Source organism: Sprattus sprattus, assembly GCF_963457725.1.
Source record: "Sprattus sprattus genome assembly, chromosome: 21".
In the NCBI taxonomy this organism is placed as follows: Eukaryota; Metazoa; Chordata; class Actinopteri; order Clupeiformes; family Clupeidae; genus Sprattus; species Sprattus sprattus.
The window spans coordinates 2,603,222-2,621,106 of record NC_137919.1 but is presented as its reverse complement, the minus strand read 5'-3'; the positions used below and the strand labels follow the sequence as shown (position 1 = coordinate 2,621,106).

Genomic DNA, 17,885 nt, shown 5'->3' with positions numbered 1-17,885 from the left:
CTTAAATACATTGTTTTATTTTAAAGGTTTTTACACAAAGGCATGTTTAACAGTGAACAGTAACATGGAACCGGGTTGAGATCATTTATTCAGAAAATGGGTTGAAAAGTAGACAGAAACTCGCTAACACTTATAGGTTATAATTCCTGTAGATGCCATGTTGAGATAATTTTGGTTGAAAAGCAGACAGAAACTCGCAAACACTGTGATGTATTTGTAATGTGTGCTAAGCATTGAGGTTATAATTCCTCTAGATGCCACTTAAGGAGCCAACCCATATTGGGTTCAAAGTTCATAATGGTGACATGGCTCATAACAATAACAAAAGAAACTGTAAAAATTGACACAATAACACCGTAAAAATACATTCATTAGCATATAAAAACTAAATCAGCCATTAAGACTAATTGCATTTTAAATTACCATAAAGCACAATTTATGGTGTTGTAGTGCAAACAATATTTTAATGAAAGTTTTTTTTTTTTTTTTTTTTTTTTACAAATCATGGCCGTGACCAGAAGTAAACACACAACTATACCCCAAGGTAATTCCCTGCAGGATAAAAGCTTTCCTTCCTTAACCTTGTCACTACAACTGTCAACAACAGATGCCTGAGGCAAATCCCAAAATAATGCAACATGAATTGCTTACTTTTGCATTGAGTAAGACTTAACTCTACGAAATACAACCCAAATGTATTGCAGAGGAGATGAGTTTGAGGTGTAATAAGCTTGAGATGAGAGGAGAGTGAGCTTTACTTCTTGGGGATGTTAGAGCGAGCTCTGTCCTTGGCCGGAGAGCTGAACTGGAAGAAGGTCCTGGGACCGTCGGGCTCCAGGGAGAAGAATCTGTCTCCCTCCCCTCCCATGCCCAGCAGCTGAGGGCTGAGTCGGGGAGTCCTCGGTCGCTCCATCCCTGAGAGCAGCACAACAGGTTGAGTTCAGATTTCACCAGAAGAAGTAGCAGCAGTAGTAGAAGCAGCTGCAGTAGTAGTAGCAGCAGTAGTAGTAGTAGCAGCAGTAGTAGTAGTAGTAGCCACAGTAGAAGTAGCAGCAGTAGTAGTAACAGCAGTAGTAGTATGATGAAATATTGGGTTTAATGTGGCCTTAGCCATAGGTGCACTGGCCAATCCAATTGGGGGGGGGGGGGGGGGTAGGTTAGTGTTTGGATGGGGGGTTAGATTTAGGTTATGGGGCCTGGACTGGGATCCAAGATAAGTGCTATAGTTGAGGTAAGTGCTTAGCAGCAGTAGAAGAAGTAACAGTAATAGAAGTAGAAGCAGCAGTAGTATCAGTAGTAGCAGCAGTAGTGGTAGTAATAGTAGATGTATCAGAGAGAACTCCCGAAAGATTCTCTAAAGGTAGAGTCCGCGACTACGGCACAAGGTTGTCTGCTATGCTGTCACTGAATGGTCAGTTTCTCTAACATGTGGAGCAGTCTTTAAAGAGTGACATACCTAGAGATATACATTAAAAGTCTTGACATTCTGCTTACCATTGTCTTTTAAACCTTTCAACTCCTTTGATTGTGTCTAACAAGGCTCTGAATGTAGAGACATCCTATTGTTTTTTTTTTTTTTTTAATTATCTATTGCCAATCCCTTACTTATCACTGAATTAATTCACAAATCCACTCAAAGTTCCTTTATAAATGCCTTAGGATCTAAGGTTTGTGTTTCACGTTGATCATACAAGAGTAAATCCACTGTGCTTCATTTAGGTTGAAAAAAAAAAAAACACTTGATCTTACCAATGAACACAGTAACTTGGAAGCATTCCCTTTACATTTTGAGTTCTATGTGTACGATTTTTAAGTAACAGGGTTTTTTTTAGTTAAATGGCATGTAACTGAATAAGGTATTTGTGTGGCCCACATGTAACCAACAAAAAAGCCTGGATGGCTGATTTACCTAAACCTAGCATCGTTATGTGAAACATCCCAGACAGATTATCAACCACAGGTGGGATGATGAATTAACACAAAAACAGCATTGTTATGTGGGAAATCCACAACCGTTCACAACAGGCGGCCATTGTTATCCACAGGTAATCGAGAACAGGTGGGTTTGTGAATTTACATAACCATGCCATTGTTGAGTAATTTATCCAATCTAACCCAACGACAATTCCCTGCATGGAAATTGACCCTGTTGACATTAGCTGCAATTTAAGCATGTAATTACACCGACGGGTTTTCAGAGGTATGTTCAATCTCAAAACGATGTGTACCGTTTTGCCACGGTTTCCGGGTTGAACAACACGATTCCCGAAACGGTGTGCAACAGGCTTTGAGGTACGTTTTCTCTCGTTTGATGGGTGGTGTCGAGGTGCTACCCAATCAGCAGCGACGTGTATATAAACCCCACCATGTGCAGTTCGCACAACAGATGCAACTTTAGTCCTCCACAAATGCAAGATAAGAATAAAAAGTTGGGAACAAAATCAACACGTATTTTAAACCGATTTCCTCAGCTAGCATAACACAACGCACGACCGTTTCCGCTTAAATACATGTTTTGCTACGTTTGATCGCTGTTGAAGGTAGCCCAGGTTTAATTTAGAATGGTGTAAACCCCTTTTCTTGTGTTTTGAATATGTATTAATCTTTAATGAATCATCACTAATGTATAGTAACAAGTTCCACATCTTTGCAAGCATTTAAAATGTATTAACTTCCTCAACAAGCAAAGTTTAATCCTTATTAAAGACCCAAAGTGCCAGTGGCTCTTGAAGAGTCCACATTCTTTAACTGTAAGTGAATCAGCCTTCCCTCTCCGCCAGACCAGTGTCTCACGTTACCTGCCTTATGTAAACATGTAACGGATAATGCACAGTAAACGACTCCCTTACCCAGACAAGCAGATTAGGCCCCCTATGCATAGATGTCCCCCGCTCTACAAAGACAGCACATGAATAATGTATTGCTCACTACATTAACATTTATCAGACCTTGTTCCCCAGAGGGCCTGGCAGCATAGTGGAAGTATAGCCTACTTGTCGTATACAGAAGGATACACTTACCATAAATTTCTATTGCTCTACTACTGCAATTGTACTCGTGGCTTGGTGTTGACTGTTGAAACATGACTTCCAACACCTTTTTTATTAGATAAAACTCCCACAATGTTTTCACCAAGACCATAACAGTTTTGTCATGACTTCAGCAAGGCGAGTAGTAAACTCCCCTTCAAAATGTCAATCCCAAATGCCCTTCATTAAAATCTAAACCACATTTCTATTTAATATTACAAGACAACTTTAACTTCTATTAAGATCGCAGTTAAACTCAGAACTACGTTATTTCATTACATTGACTAATTTGGCAGATGCTTTTATCCAAAGTGACTTACAAGTGAGGAACCCCACTTAAGCTTCCGCCCAGTTGGAGACCTCGAAGTAGCCACTAAGTACTAAATCTATTCAATCTGTTCAAAAGACAAAGTGCAAGGAGATCAAGAAAAGAAGAGCAAGGTAAGTGCGTGTCAGACATGTTACGGTGTTAGGAGAGGAGAGGAGGCATTCTGAGAACATAACTAGATTTTAGGCTATAGCCAATATATTATTCCATCTTCTGTTTACAATTTTTCAATGTTTTCCCAGTTGTGCACAATCCCTATCTTCTCCTTGCTGTTTCAATTCAATTCAATTCAATTTTATTTATATAGCGCCATTACAATACAACACGCTTTGGAGAGCCCAGAGCCTGAACCCCCTTAGTGCATGCACACACACACACACACACACACACACACACACACACACACACACACTTTACAGAGCCTGAACCCCCTTAGTGCAAGCACAATGGCAACAGGGGCAAGAAAAAAACTCCCTGTTAGGCAGGAAGAAAACTTAACCTGTTTCAAGAATGCGTTTCAAAATATCAGCTGTCTCCGAAGCAACTCTGTACCATATCAGGGCCGGAGGTGTTCCAGATTCATCATGTCTGCTCACCTGGATGGGCCTCCGGAGGGTAGGGGCGCACCGTACCCCCTCCGACCTCTCTCTCCCCCACCACCATGTTGCGCAGCCGCAGCGAGTCGTAGAGGCCCTGCAGTTTCTGGTATTGGCGGTTCCTCTCCATCAGACGCTCGGATACTTCACTGTACTTGCGCTTGTACTCGTCCATCACCTGCAGCCAGGGGGCAGCAGAGAGCACCGGAGGAAGAGGGGCAGAGAGAGAGAGGAAGAGAGTGAGAGAGAGGGAGAGCGTGAGAGGGAGAGAGAGGGGCAGAGAGAGAGAGGAAGAGAGGGAGAGAGAGGGAGAGCGTGAGAGAGGGGCAGAGAGAGAGAGGAAGAGAGTAAGAGGGAGAGAGAGGGGCAGAGGGAGGAAGAGAGAGGGGATGAGAGTGAGACAGAGAGAGGGAGGGAGAGAGAGAGGGAGAGAGGAAGAGCATGAGAGAGAGAGGAAAAGAGTGAGAGAGAGAGGGAGAGTGAGAAGGGAGACAGAGAGAGAGGGAGGGAGAGAGAGAGAGAGGGAGAGGGAGAGAGAACAGACAAAAAGCAAAGAGAAATATGAGTACGAGAAAGAGGGAGATGAAGAAACAGAGAGAGCAGTGGTAAGAAAAAGAACATAAAAGGGGAAGAGATTTGCAGGTAGAACGATCATAGAAGACAAAAGAGGGGATATATATATTATATTTTTTATATAGTATATATTTAAAGATATTTTTAAATGTGAGTGGAATATATAAGCTAACTAAAGGGGCCAACAATCATTAGTATTACAATCTATAACACAAAGTATGGGAGTTTAAGTAAAGGCACAGTGAAAGATGTATGTATGAGATGACAATATGAGGAATATATGAAAAACTAAAGTGTTAGCACAATGTTTCCAAGAACATGTCCGTATGGCTATCACAAGGGCAGTGTAATTGGTAAAGGATTATCATTTGTAGCAGTTTCTATTGCTCTACTACTGCAATTGTACTCGTGGCTTGGTGTTGACTGTTGAAACATGATTCCAACACCTTTTTTATAAGATAAAACTCCCACAATGTTTTCTCCAAGACCGTAACAGTTTTGTCATGACTTGTCATGTCAGTATGGCTATCGCAAGGGCAGTGTAACTGGTAAAGGATTAGCCTCTGTACCCGCTTGAGCGAGGATATCTCTCCTCTCATGGAGTTCAGCTCCAGCTCTCGGCTCTGGGCTTGCTGAGAGAGTAACTTATCCATCTGTTTGAGCTGACCCTCTGCACGAGACAGAGTGTACTCCTGAAACAACCTCTCCTGATGCACCTGCACACATGCACTCGGGACAAAAGAAACGCTGTTTGATCCTGTGTTTTTGTGAAATAAATGAATACATTGTTAACCTGTATTAAGGTTTATGTAATAGTCATTTTGATGCAAGTTCACCTACTCACAAACTGTTTGCATTAGGTAAACAATTCTGCCCCCCACATCTTACTGTGTGTCCATAATAGGTCTACTTTCATAATACTGACATATTGTGTCATAGCCCAATCTTCCCAGCTGAAGAAGTGTCAGTACAGTTCGTTGAGCACAGATCTAACCTGATAAGTCCAAAAGGACAGTGCTCTTGCACAGATATCTAAGACCGTTTCAGGTCTCAGTCCCGCCAGCACCATAGCTTTGTACTCTTCCGAGGGCGATAGTTCCGTTCGCACAATGTCCAGTTTTCCTGACAGGGCGGACGAACAAGCAGGACAGATAGCTGGAGATCGACTGAATTCCCCTGATCCGTGTTGATCGCAAAACGCGTGTGAGCACGCCGTGACCCAGGCAAAACCACTCAGTTTTACCCGACATTTGGGGTAATTGCAGATTAAAGTGTCCTCACACAGGGCCATTTCTATGAAATCAAGAAATAGGATAACCAATTATTACAGTCACATACATCCTGGTGGTAAGAGCTAGTCAAAAATGGGTAGCTAGTCAAAGTGACATATTTTCAACGCGTTGGGAAAGTGTTAACAAGTAACTTATAACAATGCCACTCCACAGGTTAAATTACACATATTGTTATGCATTTTTCCTTTCACACAGTTAACAATATAAACTGTTAACTTACTCATTTCAGCTAGCAAGATGGGCAAGCTAGTTAGCTAACTAGAAAACGCGAGCTCAAGTGAACATTGAAATAGTTAGCTACATGTTGCAAAGTTATTTTTAGACGACGGGGAGTAATTTATTTCAAGTGTCACTATTCATTGGTCTACACAGGCCTTTTCCCCATCCTTATATTACCTCGTAAGGAGGCTAACGTAAGATCTTACTTTTCAGGAACAGCAACAGAGGTCCAAGGTGTTGGTTTCGCAAACATTAACAAGTCAAATGTCTTTGAAAATTGGCGGCATGTCAGCAGAATGATATGGTCATCGCACGTGCCAATTAGCCAGTGATCATAAACAGATTTGTTTCTCCCCTCTTATGATTATTCTGAGAAAAAAGGAAAACTCTTACAGTAGCTTAGCCAATCTGATACTATGATTCTTTGCTGCCCTCTGTGTTAGAATATATTTTGGACATCAGATCAGATATCAAATAGTTTATCAAAAAGTATTCTTCTACGCCTGTTCCCACTTATTCACAACTGTGGGCCAATGTAGGCTACACATATTCTTCCTGCATGAAATCAGTTTTCGAAATTCATTACAACACTCAATTCATTACAAAGAGGAGCAACACAGTATAGCGAAACCAAGTTCTTCCCAGCAGGCCTAACCTTAGGCTTAGTAGAGAAAACCGCTGTATCTCTGGTACATACAGCAAAATTGTACCATAACTCACCAACTCACTAACATGTTGCCATTTCTATAAACTCATTGCCCTGCTCAGTGTCATCAATACAACCACCAAGACAAATAGGCTTCCTAATGATGGCCAATTACAAAGGATGTTTGTGCCAAGATTATTTTGTCCCCCTATGTCTTAGAATCGCCCTGCATTAACCTACATGCTCTTCTTCAATGAATTAATTCTTCTTCTGAATTTTTTATATTTAGTTTTTCCTATGTTTGAAAAATAACTTAATATGTGTATTGTGTATGTTTATTGTTTGCACCAATGTAGGCTACCACATACAATTCCTGGTAGGTGAAAACCTTCTTAGCAGTAAAAACCTTTCTGATTCTGATTCTAAAATGATAACATGGTAATATCATACAAAGGCCTCGAGGTGGATCTAGACAGCTTTACAAAAGACAAGGTGCTATAATTGTAGAGGAGTGTATAACTGGAACTGCATTGTAGCCTACTGCAACAAACATATCTGCTTATGCAGACAGTTGCTCAGTGATGCTTGTAGCTTGATGGTTCTCTCCTTTGTGTGTCGCTTTGGATAAAGGCGTCTGCTAAACAACTAAATGTAAATGTAAATGTTCCTGTTCCTGGAGTCCAGAGTGATGTGCCGATAACAGCGAGGTCAGTTTTAAGGCCCAGAGAGCTCACCTGCTGATGTTGATGCTGCAAATCATTTTGTCCGTCGCCAAATTAATTCATATTTAGGAGACCTCTGCAGTGTGATGTGCTTGTAGAGTTGTACTGTTAGTTAGGTATAATGTCTGTTGTACTGTTAGTTAGGTGTAATGTCTGTTGTGCTGTTAGTATGGTATAATGTCTGTTGTGCTGTTAGAATGTCTTTTTGCCTGACACTGAATATTGTGGACTATGGTGGTTAACAAGGTGGAGGATGTGCTTCTGCAATGGAAATAAATCAAAACAAACACACATTTGAGAGACAGCCAAATATTTATTTTCTCTCTCTCTTTTTGAAGGGAAACGTCCTTGGCATAAGGTTTGTTGTGGGTGGGATGGGAGTTATAAAGGTGACTTTAAGTGAAATGTATCATACATGATGGATTATATAATGTATATTTACATTTAAAAATTAGAAATAAATGTTGTGCTTACTTTTCACCTCTGCATAAAATGGCAGATTTAGCTTTTATTTTAAATTCCATCCAGATCTCAATGTTTGGACATTTGCACTGGTAAAACAAAATATAATTAACAAATCTCGGACACTCTTGGCATAGTGTGAATTCAGTGATTGACAGGGTTTGTCCTTGTAAAACCTTGGGTGGATAACGTGCTATCAAAATACCATGACCGTCTTTTAGGGATCATTTGTTTTCTAGGGATATTTCCCCTTTACTACAACAGAAATATCCGAGGATCAAATTAAATTGACTTGTACTTATTCCATGAAAATTTTAAATTAGTAAGACTTGCACAGGCTTTTTCTAACTGGTAGCTGTTACAAACATAGTCCATCCAGAGTGGTTCTTGAAGTAAAACCTCAAAGTAAGTTTTACACTATTTTGTTTATAAATTACTGGCTTAAATAAATATCTAAGTCAGTAGACTTCTTTTTTTGTCGGTGTTTATAATTTGCATTTAATCCTAGTGGGCTGATGTAACAATGGACTATAGCCTATTTTTTCGCCACACAATGATTTGACTCTGAGTCCCTGCTCCATATGTAAAACGTTAGAGCATGTGTGATACCGTGCGATACCCCTAATCAAATATGGCTTTCCCCCGCCTCATGTGTCCTCGTGGTGTTGGGCGCGTGAAAAGAGTTCATTGTGCGCGCAGGCAATGGATCCGGGGGTTCAGAGTGAGAGAGAGAGATGCTCACTGAACTGTGTCCAGGTCGCCATTGTTAGAAATTCCCCTCTATTCACCACCTTTTAAATAGAGCTCTGCGAGCCCATGCCGACGCAGAGGGCAGCAGAAAAGGCGACTTTTCGATGCAGGCTCGTTCGTAAAACTTGTGGGATGGCCCGACAACTTGTCCAATCGGGCCGGAGTTTGATAATGAATGGTTACCTCTGTGATAAACTGTAGTGAAATGAAGACATAATTATCACTGTCAATAAATTAAATTTAAGCTTTTTAAAAAATGACAAAGGGCAAACACAACAAAATAAACAGTTTTTAACAGTAGCCTATTTAGAGCTTTATTGATTTAAAGCAAACACATTCAGAGGAAAAATAGATTTTAAAAGTATTATGATACAAAAAAGAAATTAGGCTAATTATGTTTTTTATGTCATTATTTGACAAAGTGATTTGTCATTGGCCTGGGAAAACTAATGAGATTGTCTTTCTTGACAACTCATGTTTCCTTTTGTAAACAATGTGCAAGATGATGGAACGTTATCTCAAAAAATGGTTCCCAAAGTAAGGATAAAATTTCTTTAAGTTCTGTGCAGCCAAAAGTGCTCATGTCAGCCCTGTTGTAATTGATGGGAAAATAAAAAGCTACCTTTTGGCGGCGGATACAGGATGGTGTGGTAAAAAATATGCCAGTAAAAAGAGACGGTGTTCCACGCCATTGAAATGCAAATGTTAGTGAAGAACAAGGAGAGACTGTGTGTGTGTGTGTGTGTGTGTGTGTGTGTGTGTGTGTGTGTGTGTGTGTGTGTGCATACAGCATACACACATGCACGGCTTTGCGAGCACACACACACACACACACACACGGGGAGGAGGGGCACGGCACGGCGCAAAGTGGGCAACTTTGAGAAAGAGAGTACTTGTTGAGGAAAAACAGCCACACACACTGATCGGATCACACAGTGGCTGAAGACGTCATTGTGTGGCTATACTGTCGTTTTCTGTTCGCCGGTGTTATTTTAGCCTTTCCACTTGCTTTTGTAGTCCAATGTTCTCTATTGAGATCTCTTCTCCGCGTGCAGGACAATTTTAGCTTCGGCCGAATCCAGGACTTTTTGCGGATCTCGTGAAGCGCAGATTGGTGCGGACTCGGCTGATGTTCTCCTAGCTTTCGATCTCCTCGTGAAACATGTCACGCCGGAAACAAAAAAGACCGCAGCAACTCATTAACGGAGACCCAGGGGGCACACTGATCTTACTGCAAGGTGAGCACAAACTTCATGTATTTGACATCAATACATGTTTTTATTTCACAATCATAAACTGCAACGCTGATGTTTACACATCAGTTTAAAAGTAGGAGACTTTTGTGCAAAAGTTTGCATCATCAGGCTATTTTTAAGTCTTTCTAAAGTTATTAAGTGCACTCCCGGTGAAAAAAGTGCACATCAGAAAAGTTCCTTCCACGTTTTAATTCATTCACAATAGCAAATACAGTACAACCAATCATGTGAACTCATTGTTTGATGTTTGATCGCCAACCAGGTGGCTCATAGACACACACATTTATGAAGTTTTCTCTCTTTGTAGATCATCAGTCAGATAGTGGAGAGTAAACTGTATGCTAAGTTAGTGTGTGAAACTAGAGAAGAGACGTGCTCATGCCTTGTACACAGGAGCCCTCTCTCTGTGTGTGTGTGTGTGTGTTGATTCCTGTGGTCTCCTTGCTGGCATGCATCACTCACAGCCCATCACTCAGTCAGTCACCCGCTGGAGGTCTTTCATTACAATCTAGAGAAGTTCTCTCTATTCACCCAAGACTAAGGTGGAGGATGGGGCAGAGAGAGGAGGAGGGGGAGGAGGGAGGGGGTGTTTGGGTAAAGATTAATCTCTCTCTTTCTATTCTCTTCCTCACAGTCTTATTCTCTCTCTCGTGTTCCCTTGTTCTCCCCCTTTCTGTGTTCTCAATGCCTCCTCCCTTTCTCTCTCTCAAAGTTTCTATTCACTGCATACTCCAGCTCGGTTGGGGGTTTCAGTGGGGTAGGCTTTTCGGAGGCTGGGAGAAAATCACCTACAAACTTACGCCATTTTGTCAGCGCTACATGTACTTCCAACTGTCATGGAGAATCATTTGAACTAATTTAAAAGTGTATGGCTCCTGACTTAACAAAACCTGAATAAATACTCTGTAAACAAACACAAGAAGACAATCGTGAGTAAATACGGTGAAAGACCATGGAGAGGATCTTCTTCAAGATTAGTTCTGTTGTGGGGATGTACAGGCATCTGATGCTTAGCTGTGAGAATAGGTAGGAGGAGACAAGGTTGGTTTGTGAGTCAGTTTCCAAGCTTCCCAACCCCCCTCTCCTCCTTCTGTCTTTCTTTCTTTCTTTCTTTCTTTCTTTCTTACCCCTTTCCTACTCTTTATTTTCTCTCTGTACTCAAGATTCTGAAAGAATTTGACCCTTGAGCTCGAAAGGTCAGGCCAGCAGACCAATCACAACCTCTGGACAGTGCCCAGAACCCTTAGCATTCCGTGACCTCTGACCCTTGAGAGGTCGAGGGGGAAGGGTGTGTAAGAGAAATGAGAGGAGGAACTGATGGAAGGCAAGTTTGTTGCTGGTTTGAGGATACGGCAAAGGCCAGTGTCCTTTGAAAAGCATTGCCATGGCAACAAGGTAGTCTGATTGTTTTGGTTCGAAGAAAAACAGAACAATGACACCTTCATAGTATTGGAAGAGGTTAATATCATGACCCAACAAATGTTTAAACAACAGTTTCCCACTCAAAGGCTACTTATAGATGTAATTATGTAATTGAGTCTCAAAAAATATACAACTTGAAGAAGACGAACTTGAATTCTGAGATGAAATTGGTAACACATTAGAAAACCAACCATTTCAAAAAAGCCTTTTCACATTTTGCTGGTGATGTTAACAGAACCTTGATTTCTCTCTCTCTCTCTTTCTCTCTCTCTCTCCTGTTTGTAGATGACCAGTTGGCAGTGAAGTCACCGTCCACTTCTCTTGCATCAGAGGAAACCTCATCTTCACCTTCCTCCTCCCCTCCCTCCCTTCAGGATTGCCACCCCCCCTTAGCCCCGAGGCCATCCCCTGGGGGTCTCCACGCCCCCTCCCTCCCCAACGAGAGCTCGTCACCCCCCCACTGGCCCAGTCATATCGCCCCATACAGCACCTCTCTCCCCAACACCCACTCCTCCCTCTCCCCGGACTTCCCCCACCCGTCGCTCTCCTCCCAGACCCATTCCTCACCTCCAGCCCTCCCCAAAGCCCTCCACATGCCGCGGGGCCACCTGGGCCACCCCCACTCCGCCATGACGTCCCCCCAGTTCGGCATCTCCGCCACCACCGCCACATCCTCCTCCCTGTCTTCCTCCTCGTCCTCTCTCGGGGCTCCCCCCCACCAGGGGAGCCCCAGTCCTGTTCAGCAGGGGCCTTCCAGCCCCCCCGCCGACCTTCCGGGGGGGCAGATCCATATGCCCCCCACCCTGGGGGTGCTGCTGGAGGAGCTGAGGGTGCTTCAGCAGAGGCAGATCCATCAGATGCAGATCACCGAGGAGATCTGCAGACAGGTGCTCCGTCTCGGAGGGGGGCTCTTCGGCCCTCAGGAAACCCCCCAGGTGCATGCAGGCGGGTCGCTGGAGGGTCGCCAGAGGTCAATTGGTGACGGGTCCCCCTCCCCGCCCCACTCCCACTCCTCCTCCTCCGTCAACGCGTCAGCGGTCTCCACGGTGACCTCTCTCCTCTCCTGCATTCCGTCACTGCTGCAGCAGCAGACGCCTGCGTCCAAGCAGAGCGTCGGCAGCAACGGTGGAAGCAGAGCACCTGCGATCACCACGGCGACCTCAGCTCTGTCCACGACCTCCGCCTCCCTCATGTCCTCGGTGGCATCCCTTCACCCGCTGTCGCTCTCCCTCGGCCTGCCCGCGCGGTACCTCCATGAGAAGTCCCCCAACACGTCCGTGTTTAGCCACACCAACGGCATGAACTTTTCCGCAGCTGCCCTGAGCGGGTCCCTTCTGTCCCAGGAACCTACAGTACCACACAGCTCTGTGATTGGGTCGTCCACGGGATTGGGCTCAGGGTCGTCCGGTTCCGGGTCGTCGTCGTCGTCTTCATCGTCGTCAGCGGCAGCGCTGGCCGGGCGCCAGCAGCACGTGTGCCGCTACTGCGGGAAGGTCCTGAGCAGCGACTCGTCTCTGCAGATCCACCTGCGCTCGCACACGGGCGAGCGTCCGTACCAGTGCCCCGTGTGCCTGAGCCGCTTCACCACCCGCGGGAACCTCAAGGCCCACTTCCTGCGGCACCGCGAGCAGAACCCCGAGCTGTCGCTCTCCCTGCTCCCGCCGGCGCTGTCCGAGCAGAGCCAGCCCGTCGCCTCCAACGGGGCCTCGCAGAGGAGCAGGAAGCGACGCGCCGAGGCGGAAGAGCCGTTCGGGATCAAAGGTGCCCTGGGGGTCCCCGAGAGCATGGCGCTGGGGTTCCTGTCCGCCTCCACGGGCCGCCCCTCGCCCTCGTCCTCCCTCCCGCTGCCACCCAGCGTCGACATGGCTCTGCTGTCCACGGCTCACTCTCTGCTGCAGCTGAACCGAGCCTCTTCCGCCGCGGCCGCCGCGGCAACCACTATGAGCCTACACTCCTCTTCCTCCTCCTCGCCCTCCTCTTCCATCGCCGGCCAGATCAAAGGTGCGAAGCAGCAGCGGTTCGACGAGAACACCCCGCCGCACCCCGCCCTGCTTTCGGGGTCCCCTTACTCCCAGCTCGCGCACCTTCCCAAGATCCTCTTCCCCACGGCTGCGCACCACCACCCAGGATTGGCTCTCCTGCACCCCCCGGGGCTCCCGTCTCCCCACGGCCAGCTCAGCTTCCCCTTCTCTCCGTACCCCAAACCCCAGGCCTCCTCGTCCCCCTCCTCCACCTCCCCGTCATCCTCCTCCGTCACCTCGGACACCACCAAGCTCCAGAGGCTGGCGCAGAAGCTCGAGAAGCAGCCACACGGGGGCGCTGCCATGCACAGCTTCAGCGGAGCCCTCACCATGGCAACCGCCAGCCAGTCCTGTGACGTCACCTCCACCAGCTCGTCCTCCGCCTACCGCCGGGAGATGATGGCAGCGCTGGGTCTCAACCCGAACATGAACCACCATGCCACCCTCGCCGCCACCACCGCCGCTGCCGCCGCCGCCACCACTCCATCCATGCCCGCGCTGGCCCCGAACCAGTGTGGGGTGTGCCTGCGCGTGCTCAGCTGCCCGAGGGCTCTCCGTCTGCACCAGGCGACCCACCTAGGGGAGCGTCCGTTCCCTTGCAAGCAGTGTGGGCGCTCCTTCTCCACCAAGGGCAGCCTGCGTGCCCACATGGCCACCCACCACTCTCGCCAGGCCAACGCCCGGCCGCAGAACTCCTGCCCGCTGTGCCAGCGCAAGTTCACCAACGCCGTCGTGCTGCAGCACCACATCCGCATGCACCTCGGCGGCCAGATTCCCCCCGACGGGAATGCCGAGGAGGAGGACACCGTGGTGGGGGGGGGTCCCGAAAGATTGAAGGACGACCCGGTCAACCTGAGTGCTGGCACCCCACTGAACAGCCTCCAGGTGCAGCCTCTCGACCTGGGCAGCACCAAGTCGCCCCTTATGCTCTCTCCTCTTCCTCTTCTTCCTCCTCCTCCTCCTTCTTTTCCGGAAGGATCCGTTTCCAGAGAGAGTTCGCCGGCCGATCTGAGTGTGAAATCCGATTCGGACCAGGGTAATGTCTCTCCAGGCACCAGTCCCGTTCTCTCTGATGAGAAGGAGAAACAAGACCCCTTGTCCCTGGTGATGCGGCCCCCTGTACTTAACAGTCCCCCCGTCGCCCCCTCACCTGTGACGCTGGAGCCATGCGGTGACGCACAGTCCGACATCCCTGGCAGTTACCGTGGTAACTCGCTCACCATCCAGGAAGACAGCATTGAGGAGGATATGGCTCCTTTGTCACTTTGTGTCCGGCCAGACCGCTTGGACTCTGAGAAGGTGTCTCGTGCTAAAAGCCCGGTTCCGGCGGCAGTGAATGCTGTCGTCAAGGCTGCTGTAGTGTCCACTGCGGACCCGCCCAGTACCCTCACACCCCCCTCTAGTCCCAGCTCCGACCCGGATGCCATGGAAGGCCCGAGCAGCCCGGCAAAACCCACTGCCGAGTCAGAACCAGACATGAATGCCTCCCCCCCCCCGAAAACAGCGGAGTCAGCGTCTGATACTGTTCCCATGACGATTCAAAATGGAGTCCGTGCCATGGAGGAGGCAGGAGAGGGAGAGGTGATGGAGGAGGAGAAGGAGGAGAAGAAGGAGGTGAAACCAGAAGATTCCTCCTCCTCAGTGATCTCCGAGCCCAGGAGAGAGGAAGTGGAAGCCCCGGCGGCGGCGAAGGCCGAGGAGACCGCCGGGAGCGACGGGAGCGACGGGAAGGGACCAGAAGGGACGGAGCCTGTGCAGCCGGTGACCCCGGTCAAAAACCCTAAAGCCTCGCCGGTCACCCCGGGCAAAACCCCTAAAGCCACCCGGCCAGAGAAGCCTACCTACAGCTGCAACCAGTGTGGGAAAGAGTACGCCAGCCGCAGTGGGCTCAAGGTGTGTAGTTTGAGTGTGTGTTATAATAATGTATATATTAATAATAATAATACATTTTATTTGTATTGCACTTTACATCATACAAATCTCAAAGTGCTACATATACATATAAAACAACAACAATGAACAATATATATTATAATTATATTATAGTTGATATTTATAATATTATATAAATATTTGCGTATATGTCTTTATAGCACTGTAGATATAGTGTTGAATACCTTGCAAAGGGCAAATATGTCTCCGCTATGCATATAGAGTATTGCCTATGGTATACTATAAGTTATGTTACGGCCATGCATAGAGTATTGCCTATGGTATACTATAAGTTATGTTACGGCCATGCATAGAGTATTGCCTATCGTATACTATAAGTTATGTTACGGCCATGCATAGAGTATTGCCTATCGTATACTATAAGTTATGTTACGGCCATGCATAGAGTATTGCCTATCGTATACTATAAGTTATGTTACGGCCATGCATAGAGTATTGCCTATCGTATACTATAAGTTATGTTACGGCCATGCATTGCTGAAATGTATGTGCTGACCAGTGCCCCTGGACAGTCGTAGTTTTATTCATTAATTGTATTATTTTATTTTATTCTCAATAATTCATCATAAGTCTTCATGTGTGTGACGACATATGTCTATGCTGTACATAATGTACGAACAATGTATTTATTTTTACTGAAATTATATATTTTTATATTTTTCAGGGACACATGAAGGTCCACTCTGGAACAGGAAGCAGTGGGTCCGCTTCTCTCGTACCTGCAGGACTTTCTTCCAACACTGGCAAGGACACTTTGGAAGACCAGAGTGCAATCTCAGCCAATGGCAGTGTAGCAGAGGAGGACACAGAGAAGTCATCGGCCAATCAAGATAAGAATGGTTTATCTGATGAGCCAATGGATACCACTGTTGTTGCAGAGGAGGCTGAGTGACGTGAGGACGTGGACTAAAACCCGAATGTGACTTGTTTTGTTTTTGAAAATAGTTTCTTTTTTTTTTGTACTGCTCTTTTTGTGGGGAAATATCTTTCTATTTGTAGATTAGACCTAGATCTTCCCTAGTGTGCTTATGTTAGGATTTCATGGTATGTAGCAAATTTGTCAACATGGTTACATTAGTGCCTTTTCCCTGAAGACAATGGGATCATACTGAAACAGGTAGACGGCCTCCTGAAGAGAGAGAAAAAGAGGAGTCACAATTCAGAGTCACGTAAACAAATTAGGGTCCGTGTTTTCTCATCCTAAAGGTGACTAAAACTTGAATGACCATTTTACTCCCCCACCCCAAGTAAGGTTAAAAAGGGATTGTCAGTTAATTTACTTGGTTGTATGATTGTACTGCTCCTGTTGTGCTGCTATAGACTTACTGCTGCCGTGTTCGTAGTTTTAAAGGGTCCGCTCTGATGCGTAATGTTTATACCTTATTTTCTAAGGGATGTGATGATGATGATGATGCTGATGGAAACCATTGAATGGTACATTTGACTTTTTCCTGCATAAGAACTTGAAAATCTTGTGCCTGCACCCACTGTGCAGGTTTTAAAAGCTTCCAATATTGACAACATCAGGTGCAATAGGTAGCATTGCCAACATGAAAGACAACAACATTTGTTAAGCAAAGTTTTTCACGATGAATTATTGTATTGAATCACCTTGTGACCTTGTGTGCAAATGATGGACGCTGCCCATGCTCCTGGGAAGAATCTTCAAGACGCAGGGGATGTTTCCAAACAAACACTTCAATCACTGTCCCATTCAGCTCCATGGTTTAAAATCTACACCTCCAGCATTACTTGTCTTGAAGGCAGTACTGCCTATTGCACCATTCACTCACCATCAAGCTCCAGAAACTCCAGAGCCTATGGATATTTCCTACCAGGCAGGTGCAGCGTCAGTACACTGGGGGAACATGGCTAGCCTCACTGGAGAACATGGTTCCGTCAGCACACTGGAGAACATGGCTGGCTGGCCTCGATGGATTTACCGTGTGTTCCTTCCTCTCGCGAAGCACTTGAGAGACGCAATGACTGTTTGTGCGTTCAGGCGGCTGGGAATTGGGAAAGTTCCCATTTCGGGAACATCCCACTGCCAAGTTGAGAGCGTTCGCATAATTACAACAAGCAGACGACGGTATTGTTCCGAGTTTGACAGGCGTTCAGGTTCCCACTCAGAGGTCGGAACGTTCCCACTTCCCAGTTGCTCACGAACGCACCGTACACTTTCTACTCGAGTTTCCGCACTGTACCCTACTTAGTCATGGTAGATTTTTAAAAGAAGTTGTAGATGTTGTTGTCGTGAAAACGATTAAAGCAATAATGATGAATCCTCACTTCTACGAGATGTCTTCTTTACAACATGGAGGCTGATGCCAATGTGTGATGCATTTGAGAAGTTATGCAGGCATTGTTGTCTTGGCTGCGGTGATGTCATTGTCTGCAGTTTTACCCCAGGGGATTTCTCTTTCTCTGCCCTTCTTTTGTTTTTGGCCCTTTCTGTCGACTAATTGTGCTCTTATTGAGGCAGGCTGTTCTCTTTCATCAGCTTGTCTCTCACAGGTCTGTGCGGGGAGTTTGTTTGTGTGTGTGTGTGTGTGTGTGTGTGTGTGTGTGTGTGTGTGTGTGTGTGTGTGTGTGTGTGTGTGTGTGTACGTCTGAGTG

The 17,885-nt window shown here is 46.0% G+C and overlaps 2 protein-coding genes across 2 annotated transcripts; one reads left to right on the top strand and one right to left on the bottom strand.

Annotated features, from left to right (window-relative positions):
* Positions 1-754: 754 nt before the first annotated feature.
* Positions 755-5,817, bottom strand: ccnb1ip1 (cyclin B1 interacting protein 1; the record flags this gene model as incomplete). Its single annotated transcript, XM_080860031.1, has 4 exons — positions 755-915; positions 3,954-4,131; positions 5,096-5,242; positions 5,521-5,817. 4 exons carry the CDS (start codon positions 5,815-5,817, stop codon positions 755-757), a joined length of 783 nt encoding a protein of 260 aa, XP_080716157.1.
* Positions 5,818-9,779: 3,962 nt separating this feature from the next.
* On the top strand, positions 9,780-16,161 carry LOC308382361 (uncharacterized protein; the record flags this gene model as incomplete). The annotated part of the gene is made up of 4 exons (XM_080860080.1): positions 9,780-9,855; positions 11,581-14,779; positions 14,975-15,209; positions 15,934-16,161. The coding sequence occupies 4 exons, from the start codon at positions 9,780-9,782 to the stop codon at positions 16,159-16,161; spliced, it is 3,738 nt and encodes a 1,245-aa protein (XP_080716206.1).
* Between the last annotated feature and the right edge of the window lie 1,724 nt (positions 16,162-17,885).